This window comes from Primulina eburnea, chromosome 12 (assembly GCF_022965805.1).
Source record: "Primulina eburnea isolate SZY01 chromosome 12, ASM2296580v1, whole genome shotgun sequence".
Classification (NCBI taxonomy): Eukaryota; Viridiplantae; Streptophyta; class Magnoliopsida; order Lamiales; family Gesneriaceae; genus Primulina; species Primulina eburnea.
The window spans coordinates 32,683,174-32,696,463 of record NC_133112.1 but is presented as its reverse complement, the minus strand read 5'-3'; the positions used below and the strand labels follow the sequence as shown (position 1 = coordinate 32,696,463).

Here is a 13,290-nt window from a genome sequence, read left to right as displayed (position 1 = left end):
TTTACACGTTAAATCTGAAATTAATAACGACGCAATCATTATTTTCATGATAAGGTTTGTTGTGAGACAAACTCACGAATTTTTATCTGTAAGACAGATCAAATCTAACTATATTCACAATAAAAATTAATACTCTTAACATGCAAAGTAATATTTTTCATGGATGACCCAAATAAGAAACTCGTATCACAAAATATAACGTGTGAGACCATGTCACACAAATTTTTATTTATTTTCATCACTCGAAAATTATAATAACGAACCTGTCATAACATATGTTAAAAAAATAAATTATTAGAAATTAAAATCTTAATTTGATACGATCAAATTTGAAACTCAATTATAATATATATATATATATATATATATATATATATATATATAGTTTATTTTACTATTAAAAGGCATTAGAGATATATTTTTTAGATTTTCTAATGATTTATTAAAAATATTAAATATGAATTTAAGACAGTTTTATAATGATTAGATCGTGAACATGATCGCAAGTTTAAATTAAATGAGATTAGAAATTTACACATCAATTTAACTAAGATTGATATATTCTTTTACAGTAATATTAAATAATTTTCTAGAATTATAAAAAATTAAATCTAGGTAAAATAATTTTTTTTTTCATAAAATTGATTTATTCTCGTAAAAGTTTTTTGTAAAATAATAATAATAAAGAGTGATGAACAATGGGGAATTTCACAGTTTCAATTCGCAAAGGCAATCACATGTTGAGCTGGGTATATAAGGGGTTGTTTGGTGTTTGTTGTCCATCTACTTGCAGGTAGAGAGAGCGTAACCTAACCCATATACATACATCTCTAGGCGCTCATGCCAGAAGGGGTTCAATCTGCGACTGATTTGCCGCTGAAGAGGCCGCGCGAGGAAGAGAACCGGGAAGATAACGGCTGTGCTGCGATGGAAGTCAAAAACGGCGGCGGCGGCGGCGCACTGGAGGAGTTGCCTGAGTGCATCTCAGCTGTCATTCCCGGATGGTTCTCCGAGATTAGCCCAATGTGGCCTGGCAAGTTTTCTGTGAAATACTGTTTTCCTGTAATGAACTTGTTTATTTGTGTGGATCTTTGTTTGTTTATTTATTTATATTGTCGAGGGGTGAGTAGGTTTGTAAGATTACTTGAATTTCATGTACATGTTTATGAAAATTATATAATTTCATGCCACTGCTCAGTAGTTAGATTGTATATCTGCGGAAGCTCTGTGCTTGGGGTGTATGAAACGAGAGAAGCCACGGGATTCATCGAAATGAAAAGTTAATTCTGTCATATGGGGATTCACAAGTTTCACTTTCCTAATTTTTTTCCTTTTCTCTGTGTATCGTATCTTTACGTTTTGTGATTTCTTCTTTGCTTTTCAATATAAAGTCCGCCTGTATCTCCAGTTCGAGGTGATGGATCGATAAAAGTCGGAATGAAACAGAGTTTTTCATTTTAGGAAAATGAGGTGGAACTTGCTTATTGATGGAAAGTGATTTTAAAATGTGAAATTTGAGTTTTTGGACGGTCTTGGAACGGGAGGTTTTGATATTAGTTGATGGAATCATGCATTGAATGTGATTTAGGCATGCATTCGAACATTGTACTGTCTGTCTAATTTCAACTTTTAATCAAGAGAAAATTGGGAAATTAATTTCTTTTGTGTTTCTCTCCCTTCTCTACACTTGGATAGATTAATTCGATCACTTTTTTTTTACTGTTATGCCTCCTGCCCAACTCTTTGCCTGTTGTCAGCAATAGTTCCTTGCAACGTTAAGTTTAAGTATATACATTTTCTCAGTCCCATTTCTCCTCCCCGGTACTCTGTCCTGAATTTATTACATACCTTACAATTTCATTTTTTCCACTCATTGAGTTAATGATGAATTCTTTTGAATGTCCGGAATGTAGCATTTGCCTTTCAACAATAATGGAAATGATAAGTAAATTTGTAAGTTGGGGAGCATGAAAATGAATGCTGCTGAGTTCAAACATGTATATTCATTGTTTTGCACAATATTGATTTCTTTTTCTTGGCTTGTTCAGCTCAGAAATTGTGTGCTTTTCCCTAATTCTGATTCTCAATTGAGTACTCTGTTGAAATTCAAGCAGGAGAAGCACATTCTTTAAAGATAGAAAAAATATTATTCCAGGGAAAGTCTGACTTCCAGAATGTGTTGGTTTTTCAGGTATGTGATGCTCTGTGGAGTCAAAACACTTGGCATTTGTTTGATTTTATACTTAGTTTGATTTATTTCATCAGTGTGGGTTGATGCATGAACCTTGGTTGTTTTTTTGCAGTCATCCACTTATGGAAAAGTTCTTGTCTTGGATGGTGTAATTCAACTCACAGAGAGGGATGAGTGTGCTTATCAAGAAATGATTGTCCATCTTCCACTTTGCTCAATACCAAATCCAAAAAAGGTGTTTGCTTCTACTAAGTTTTAAATTCTAAATATAGCAGGAAACATTTCCAGAAAGAGCTAATCCTACCAATTCCCAACCCAACAGAAAATTAAAAACAGGACATTAAAGAGTGAGCATAATGGTAATTATATGATCTCCTGTTGAAGTATCTAAATTTCTCAGCGGTTGTCAATCTTTGAAGTTTAGGTAAGGATCTGTGCATTTTGAATTACAGCAATGAAAGTGTCGTACTTTGGTAGAACTTAACATCTGTGCTAAACATGACATAAAAAAATAATTTTGAAGAACATATTTGTCTCCAAGTGTCTGTGGGTGGCCAAGAAATTACACTAGCATATTGAGCAATAAATGTTTTTTATTTGTCCAATCTTCCATGACAATTCAAATTGCTTGACTTAAGTTCATATTTCTAATGAGGAAAAATCATTTTGTACTTCACTGTGATCAATTATTCATGGTCCGAACTGCTCTGTTTTAGGTTCTTGTAATTGGAGGAGGAGATGGTGGTGTCTTGCGGGAGGTGTCTCGTCATTCCTCTGTTGAGAAGATTGACATCTGTGAGATTGATAAGATGGTAGTTGATGTAAGTTATTCATTTGTTTTCACTTCCTTAGGTTTGTTATATATTCATTTAATGTTTGGATTTTTAGTTCTCTCTGTTATGAGATACGAAGTACATGGGTAAGTGTATTTTATTTTGCAAATTCTGCCTATGATATGCATTTTACTCTATATGTCCTTGCCCGATTTCTTGTTAACAAGGTTCGGAAGTTAGAGCATAGTTATTGGGCTAGTTTAAGATAATCAATCGACATATCCCAGGTATCTAGACAATTTTTCCCAAATGTGGCTGTTGGCTTTGATGATCCCCGTGTTAACCTGCACATTGGAGACGGTACAGTCAACTATGACTTCCATTCACTTTTGCCTTACCCTCCATTTATTTTCTGCATCTCCTCTCGATATTGAATTATGAAATCATTGTGTTTGCTTCAATCTTTGCAGGAGTTGCATTTCTCAAGGCTGTGCCAGAAGGAACTTATGATGCGATCATAGTGGATTCTTCAGACCCAATAGGTATTTAAATCTTCAGGAAAAATGTTCTCACGTATTTAAAATGTTTCATTCGTTCAATTAACTTTTTACTTCACACTCAGGCCCTGCTAAAGAGTTGTTTGAAAAGCCTTTCTTTGCGTCAGTGGCAAAGGCTCTTCGCGCAGGAGGAGTGGTATGTACTCAAGCTGAAAGCATATGGCTTCACATGCACATTATTGAAGATATTGTTGCCAACTGTCGCCAAATTTTCGAAGGCTCTGTCAATTACGCTTGGACAACAGTTCCAACATACCCAAGGTATATTCTCTCTTTGCTTTGAATTCACATAAAGTTGTGGCTTGTTTCTTCCTCTCTTTTACGCGCTTACTGATGTATCTCTACTTTTTCGAGAACTATAATCTCAAATCAAATTCTTAGTATCGTTATAAGCAACTTTTGTTTTGGTGAGCATCTGTTTGCTCGTGCGTCAGACGAACCATTCTGCATATTTTCGGTGAATTTCGTTTCAGTGGTGTTATGGGATTCATGCTTTGCGCGACTGAAGGTCCCTCGGTTGATTTCAAGAAACCTATCAATCCAATTGATGCAGATATTAGTCATGTCAAAACATATGGACCCTTAAAATTCTACAACTCCGAGGTACATGTTACACACATAATTGCTTTCCCTTTCAACTTCATACATTCTCCATGTTTTCGCCAGCGAATTAATTCGCCTTTTTCTCCTACTCAGATTCATTCTGCAGCTTTCTGTTTACCCTCATTCGCCCGGAAGGTGATTGATGCGAAAGCGAATTGAATTTTATGGAGCAAAATAGAAGCGTAGGCATTATGTTGTTGCTTAGTTCTTGATAAAGAAAACCATATATGTTCCTTCAAGCAGTCATTTTATTTGAAGGGAAAATGGCAATCATTTGGGGGCAGTGTGGTGATTTTATATCAATCCTATTTTAAAATTGATGTGACACTTGAACAAAGCGAGGCCGAAGATGCTTAACTTAGTCTTATGGACTTCTTAACTCATTTTCTTAGGTTTGGTTAATTGTGGCTTTGCTGCAAATTTTATGTGTAATAAAAAAAATCCATTAGAATTTCAACGTATGAGGTGATGCCTCACATGTAACATTTGGCTTCGATGTGGATGAATCAACCATGAGGTTTTTTCAATTGAATATGGATTATCTGGTGTGGTTTTTCCCATTTGTCTTTTAAAACTTTTTGTCAATATCTGGTCCAAGACATTTCCTCTGGTGGCTTTCATATATGCGATGGACTTTTTCCAATCTATAATATAAATTATCTGATCTGCTTTTTCCCATTTGTCATTTTAACTTTTGTTTCAAAATTTTAAACTTGAAAATATTGCTGATACTCACGAGAAATTTAGGGTCCGATTCACGCAAGCGTCACTAATCTAGACACGGGCTTCAAAATTACCCTGGGCCTGAAATCACAAATAAGACCGTTAGGAGGGGGCCAGGAGGGTGTCCTGGCGTAGCCCCTCCGACGCTCAAGTCAGAGACTGAGGATATATGGGAGCAGCTAAGGGCGCTGCTGAAAACAATATCTTAAATCCTTAATCATACGCTCAAACCTGGTATTTATAGAAGAATACATGGGCTTGTCATGGGCCATTCACCTGCGGGCTTTATATATGGGACAAGAGTTTGGGCCGGATCTTGATGGGTTGGGATATCAATTGCTATTGAAATTAATGACTCCTAGTAAGAAATAGATTAAATGTGAGATTGCAAAATAGGAATTGTAGAAAATAAATTTTTTAATACAAGAATATAATAAAATTTTAAAACTATATATGTTTTGCTTCAATGTGAGAACACATGGTCAGTTGATGTTGATGTTCTTCTCTATATAAGTTACTTCATGTGCTATTTCTTGCACTCTTCATGGCTCGTATTTTTTCCCTTCGCAATTGTAGCTGCGTGCCAGTTTGTTAAACTGACATCGTTGTCATCTGCAAGTCTAGAGACACCTATTATTTTTGTTATTTCCTCCAGCAATTTCCCTTCAATGGGTCGATTCAAACTTCTGTCTAGTGGCGGAGCCACAGTGATTGATACTCGGGCTTTAACTCGAGTGGCCAATTTTTTTTTTAAAAAAAATTATATAAATTTTGTATAATTTTAGATTAATATGATATTAGTGTGAGTAAATCAATTTAAAATATTAAAATATTTTGACATTTGTTCGTACAATTTGAATGAGAGGCGAGACATTGATTACCTTAGTTAACCATACGATTTTATTCACTTTAAAAGGTATTATATATATATATATATATATATATATATATATATATATATATATATATATATATATATATATATATATATATATATACTTATTTCCATGACCATTTGATTGACAAACAATGGAAAATTAAATAAATAAACAACGCTCGTGTTAAGAAGACTATATTTATTGTACTGTTTAATTGTAAGCAATTACATTGGTATATTGAATATTTTTAATTGCTGATTAGTGAGTGATCATTTGAACTTCCTTGCATGCATCTCTTTTTTTGTTCCATCATCTTCTTAATAACTTGCATTTACATTTGATTATAAATTTTCCATATTTCTACATTGACGGTAGTTTCTCAATAATAATCACCACTTGAAATGTTCATTAATTTACATCCCCTCTGCCAAAAATTCATGAATAATCATTTGAATTTCTTGTTCCCGGCTTACTACAGATTTGGTATTCACCATTTTGATGTCCAAAAATCTACTAACAACGAACTTCTTGACTCCTACCTCTTCTGTCTTGTACTTTTTCTCTAACGAGTTCCACAAATTCTTGGTTGTCTTGACAAAACAGTAAACATTGTAGAGCATGTCGTCAAGTCCATTCAAAATATAGTTGCGACAGAGGAAGTCACTGTGGTTTCATTCATCAACAGCAGTCCTTCGTTGCAACAACACTAAAAGCCTCTAGGTTGCGTAGAAGTCGTTGGATGAGACAATCCACGTCTTAGTTAATACTCCACCTAAATTTCCTTCACCTTCGAGGCCTTTAGCTCCGTTGTAGAAAATTTCGCATTTATTTGGCGCATATCACAACGACATGATGATTCCCATTACTACAATGACGAGACCCAATCCCCATAGCTCCTCGACATTCTTTCTTATTTGTGTTTATGTCGGGATTTTTATACACTACTACTTGCTCGAACGTATGCTATTTGTTTATCTTGCATATTTACTTGCGTAACGAGACATAAACTTCGTAGCTCACCAAATAAGTGTTGTGTCTTTTGTTTTGGCTTATATATATTATGTCGATGCATGTGTTTATTTATGAATTCGTTAGTTCGATTTCATTTTGTTTGTTTCCAAATTCCACATTACAATATCATATTATACGTGTTCAGTTTTGAACTTTTACGTATAATATTATAATTTTATTTTAAAATTTAGCAACGGTTTATGCAAATCATTAATTTTAGCAACTGTTTTTTGAAATTCATTGCTGAAATTAGCACCGGTTCTGTATAAAACACCGTTGATAACTTTAGTGGTGGTTTAATGAGAAATCATTGCAATAATTAACGTTAATTTTCACATTAAACCGTCGCTGCACACTAACGACGATTTTGTGGAGGCTATTGAAAATTTTTGCGCCAGCTTCGTTAATCTTGCATGCCCCAAAATAGTGACCAAATGGCCAAAACCATTGGTCACTTTATCTCTCGTCTTGCTTATCCAATTCGTCCCTTTTACACCAACTAATGTAATTATTGTTAATTTTAACAACATTTTACGGGCAAAATTCCGAAAAATTTAGCGACAAAAAACATACCGCCTTTCAAAAAGATCGTCGAAAAATCATCATAAATTTTAATCTTGCAGCGATTCTTCAGCGGTTTAAACCGTCTTTAAACATCATTTTTTTGGTTGATTCCATCCTACATCTAGGGGCAATGCCCCGTGATAGAATCAAGAGCCCAAATTTAGCCAAACATATATGGGGTCCACTAATTTTGTTTAAATCACATATGTGTGTAAATATTGTTCATCGAAACAATATGGGGGCACTATCCCCACATATAACATCGAACCTACCCATTTTTTTAGTTGTAGGGGATTTATGAGAAATATAGTTAAAATATCAGTTATACATTGATGCAGAAATGCTAAAAAAAATTGATTTACTTTAACCGAGGAAGTTGCACTCGTATATGTTTATTTTTTAACAAAATAACCTTGGTTATTTTGGAAATTTCATTTGCTTTGTTTATATTTAGTCTTTCCCATAATAGATTTACGAGAAATAAATCTATGATAGGACATAAGAATTCAAATTTTCGAGCCGTTATTTTTTTTTCTATACTTCATATTATTGATTCAACTTAAATTTATTTTCGACCAAATGTATAACGAAAAAACGATTCTGAAATTTTGAAATGCATATTTTTTAGAACATTTTACTAAAAATAGAGTTTTTTTCATATCGCACACACATTTTTTATGTAAAAAAATTGGATCGTCTCAAATATAGATGAATCTATTAAATTCATTTATTGGAGTAAAATTACGAATTTAAATAAGAATATAATATTTTCCTAAAAATATAATTCAATTTGAATGTGCTATTTCTTAAATAAAGTTTGAGCTCAACTCAATTATAAATGTGAAAAACTCAAAGATTCAAGAGTTCAGCTTGGCTAAGCTCGATTACTTGCCTACTTGTATGTGGCTTTATTTATCTATTTTCCCTCTTCTTTTAAAATCTATATTTTATCGCTCAAATGTTCATTGGTAGGTCCATCAATCTACTATTAGATAAAAAAATAGTTTTGATATCTAATTTATATATTTTAATCTTTTAAAAATATAAAATATAAAAGAATCAATTAAATTTATTTATTAGAATGAAATACGTATTTAAAAAAGAATAGTAAATTTTTTCAGAATATAAATTTAATTTTTTTATGAATTAAATAATTATTTAAATTTATGATTTATGTTTCTCAAACTATTATAAACGAGTCAAACTCAAAGATTAAAGAGTACGGCTCGACTCAGCTCAGCTCGATTACTTGCCTACTTCTACGTGACTTTATTTATTTATTTTTTACCTCTTCTCTTAAAACCTATATTTCATCGTTCACATATTCGCTGATAGGCTCATCAATCAGCAATTAGATAGATAAAAACAATAATAATTTCGATATTAGATTTATATATTTTACACTTTTACTGGTAATAAATATAGAAGAATCTATTAAATTTATATATTATATTAAAATTATGAATTTAAATAATAATATCATATTTTTTTAAAATATATAATTAAATTTTTAATGAATTAAATGACTATTTAAATATATGATTTATATTTCATAAATTCATTTATGCTCAATAAAAGTTTTAATAAACTCGTGAGTCATGAATATATTCTTTAAATAATGTTTGAGCTCGCTCGATTATAAACTAGTCAAATTCAACGATTCAAGAATTCGGCTCGACTAAGCTTGATTACTTTGTATGTGGCTTTAATTATTTATTTTTTACCTCTTATTTTAAAATCTATATTTTATTATTCACAAGTTTGTTGTTAGTGTGATACCTTTTGTCCCACATGGTAAAAAAAATTAAATATTTAAAATGAGTTTATATTGGATTACAATGGACTTCTATAGTAACTTGGGCTAATCAGTTTCGTAAAGCGAGGGCGAATAGGAAATAGTAGCTATTGGGGCCTATTTTGCAGTCACGCAGAAAATGGTATCAGATACGGTCACCGGGAAATAAGTGTTATGCGAGGCAAATGCTACGAGCATTGGAGCCACCTCTTGAACCTGCGGGGAAAAGTGCTACATGATGGGAGTCACCTCTTGAATCTATAGGAGCCACTTCTAAATTCTCGGTGCTGGTGGATCAAGGGGTTAGGCTGCGACGATGACGTCGCGTTCTAAAGGAGAGGTGATTGTGATATCTCTTTATCCACATGGTAAAAATTAAAGATTTAAAATGAGTTTAAAATAAGTTACAATGGACTTCTATAGCAACTTGAGTTAATCATTTTCGTAAAGCGATGACGAATACGAAATAGTTGTTACATGGGCCCATTGTGCAATCACGCAGGTGCGAGCCCGGCCTTAAGGCGTGACAGAATGGTATCAGAGGTAGTAGGGGTGAACATTCGGTCGGTTCGGTTACCAATCGAACCAAATTAGTCATAACCAAACCGAATCGAAATATTTAGTCATAATCGAACCGACCGAATTAATTTTCATAACCGACGAAAACCGAGTCGAATTAAAATAATCGATTAATTTTTTTTAAAAAATGTGATTTAAATTTAATTATATATGTAATTTTTTTTAACATTACATTCTACACAAATGCATGCAAACATAAAATCACACTCATAACAAATTTTTTTTAGACTTAGGGCTGATTTAAAAATTATAAATTAAAAAATGATAAATAATAAAAATTTATTAAATAATAGTATTTATTATATCGGTTAATTCGGTTAACCGATTTCAAAATTTTGAAAATCGTAACCGAACCGAATTAATCGATATAACCGAATTTTTTTAATTTGAACCGAACCGAATTTCCGAATTCACTCGGTTCGGTCGGTTAATTCGGTTTAACCGAAATTTTGTTCACCCCTAAGAGGCAGTCACGGGCAAAAAACACTGGGAAATAAGTACTATGCGAGGTAAAGTGTTACGTACATGAGAGCCACCACCTGCGGGGAAAAGTGTTATATGATGAGAGCTGCCTCTTGAACCTGTAGGAGCCACCTCTAGATTCTCGGAGCTAGTGGATCGAGGGGTCAGGCCGCGATGAGGACGTCGCATTCTAAAGGATGGGTGATTGTGATACCTCTTGTCCCACATAGTAAAAATTAAATATTTAAAATGAATTTAATGAGCTACAATGGACTTCTATAGCAACTTAGGTTGATCATTTTTGTAAAGCAAGACGAATACGAAGTAGTTTCTATAGGATCCCATTTTACAGTCATGCAGGTGCGGGCTCAGTCTCGGGGCGTGACATATAGACTCGTGAGTTAGCTATTTGGAAAAAGAGTGCTATGAGCATTGAAGCCATCTCTTGAACCTGCGGGGCAAAGAGCTACATGATGTGAGCCACCTCTTGAACATGTTAGAGCCACCTCTGGATTCTCGGCGTTAGTTAAGCTAGGAGTTTGGCTATGACGTGGACGTCGTGTTTTAAAGGAGAGGTGATTGTGATATCTCTTGTCCCACATGGTAAAATTAAAGATTTAAAATGCGTTTAAAATATGTTACAATGGACTTCTATATCAATTTAGGTTAATCGTTTCGTAAAGCGATGACGAATATGAAGTAGTTGCTATATGAGCCCATTATGCAGTTACGCAGGAGCGGGTCCGGTCTCAAGGCGTGACAGAATGATATCAAAGGCAGTCACGGGCAAAGAACACCGAGAAATAAGTGTTATGCGAGGCAAAGTGCTACGTGCATGTGATCCACCTCTTGAACCTGCGGGGTAAAGTGCTACATGATGGAAGCCACCTCTTGAACCTGTAGGAGTCATCTATAGATTCTCGGAGCTGGTGGATCGAGAGGTAAGGCCGCGACGAGGACGTCGCGTTCTAAAGGAGGGGTGATTATGATACCTCTTGTCCTATATAATAAAAATTAAATATTTAAAATGACTTTAATGTATTACAATGGACTTCTATAGCAACTTAGGTTAATCATTTTCGTAAAGAGAAGACGAATACGAAGTAGTTGCTATAGAGACCTATTGTGCAGTAATGCATGCACGGGCTGAGTCTCGGGGCGTGACAGATAGACTCGTGAGTTAGCTATTAGGAAAAAAAGTTCGATATTTGATTTTTATAGTTTACACTTTTTCTACAAATTAAGCTGCAATCATAGTCTATCTCATTTTTAGTTTAGTTACATTAGCACTTCTCTGATAACCATTTTAATTACACTGTAAAAACACAAAAAATCAGAACCAAAATTTTGCATACTTTCACTCATTCTTCAGCATTTATGGAGAACTTTCATCTATTGCAACTTTGTGCTCTCGAAATATTCTGCATGAAACCATTAAAGAGAATAAAAAAGAGACATATACGAAATAACCTAAATCTGCTCTTTCTTTTTTTAGAACAACTATTACTATGTTTGGGAAACAACAAAGAAGATCGAAAACTTGTCTCTCTTATTTAATGAATTTAGCCATTGTTACAAATCAACCACAAAAACAACCAGCAGATTGCCTTGATTGTACAAATATACCCATTGAAATAGTTATATAAGGGTTTAATTAATTCTACTTTTAATCTTGTAATGACACGCATATTACATACCCTCTCAGGTATAAATTTACTTCTTCTTTTTTAATGAAATGAACATTCATTAAAATAGGTAAAAAGTGTTCAGAGTATAAGTACACTGAGCATCTCTAGGCGAATCATATCTTAACCTATTACAATAAAAATAACAAGCATGTAAATGATGTTGAAAAAACAATTCATTAGCCCTAGGAAACTGCCGGAACAATTGTATCTTGATTTTTCAATTTTTCACTCAACGTCCGGTTGTTCCTTATCGAACAATGCTCTATTCCTCAAGCTCCATAAGTGGTATACTATTGCCGCCAATGCTATCATACACATTTTTGCTAGCGTCGAGTTACCCCTATACGATTTCCTGAATGCGTGAAGAATTGCTGTCGTGGAACCCATGGTCTTTTTCATACCAAGCCAATGACATATGACATTCCATAACATTTTTAAAACCTTGCAATTGAGATAAATATACAAAACGAATTAAGAGACATACTGAATGCAACAACCAAAAGTGCTCCTATGACGAACAAAAAAAGAAAATGTTGAGAGATTTGGATTCGACATATCATATAATATAATTATTTATACATGATCTTGGTTTCATTGTCTAAAAAAAATCGATTTCATTACTATCACGTTGCATCATATAATATAATTATTTATATGTGATCTTGATTTCATTGTCTAAAAAAAATTCCGATTTCATTACTATCACGTTGCATCATGTCTCATTCAATGTTTGATTTAAATATTATGTTAACTTTAAAACCCGAGAAAGCCATATATATATATATATATGTGTGTGTATATATATATATACAGTATCTAAATATATATATAAAAAGATGACCAGCCAATCACGTCTCTTCCAATGTTTGATTTAAATATTGTATTAACTTCAAAGTCATAGAAAGCCGTATATATAATATATATATATACTAAGAACACGTGCACCTACTTGTTATATATATAGAGAAAGCCATATATATACTAAGAACATGTGCAACTTCTTATTTTATATATATATATATATATATATATATATATATATAGCTTTCTCGGACTTTGAAGTTAACACAATATTTAAATCAAACATTGGAAGAGACGTGATTGGCTGGTCATCTTTTCTTTATCCTTCAAATAAAACATAGCGTATAAATATGACAAGCGAAGAGCAATTTTGGTCTAAATTTTATTTACGGATAAAAAATAAAAATAAGTGGGAAAGAAATTACATTTGGTACCTGCAAAATAAAAAAATTACATTTGGTAACGCCATCAAGCCTTCCATATAATGCCATTTTAAAATTCTTAAATTTAGTTAAATTCATTTGTTCAATTTGAATATAAATTAAAAAGGATGAGATTAATATTTAATACCAATTTATATGGTTCGTCTCCAAAATGAAATAATAATTTTAAAACATAATTTGTGTCCAGATAGTTAAAGAGATCTTATCTATATGGACACTACC

General features: G+C 33.0%; 1 protein-coding gene across 1 annotated transcript; it reads left to right on the top strand.

Moving 5' to 3' along the window:
• Positions 1-735: 735 nt before the first annotated feature.
• Positions 736-4,645, top strand: LOC140807333 (spermidine synthase 1-like). The gene is made up of 9 exons (XM_073164143.1): positions 736-1,033; positions 2,115-2,191; positions 2,304-2,426; positions 2,908-3,012; positions 3,252-3,324; positions 3,435-3,506; positions 3,587-3,782; positions 3,995-4,124; positions 4,218-4,645. Exons 1-9 carry the CDS (start codon positions 841-843, stop codon positions 4,281-4,283), a joined length of 1,035 nt encoding a protein of 344 aa, XP_073020244.1. The 5' UTR covers positions 736-840; the 3' UTR covers positions 4,284-4,645.
• The last annotated feature ends 8,645 nt before the right edge of the window (positions 4,646-13,290 follow it).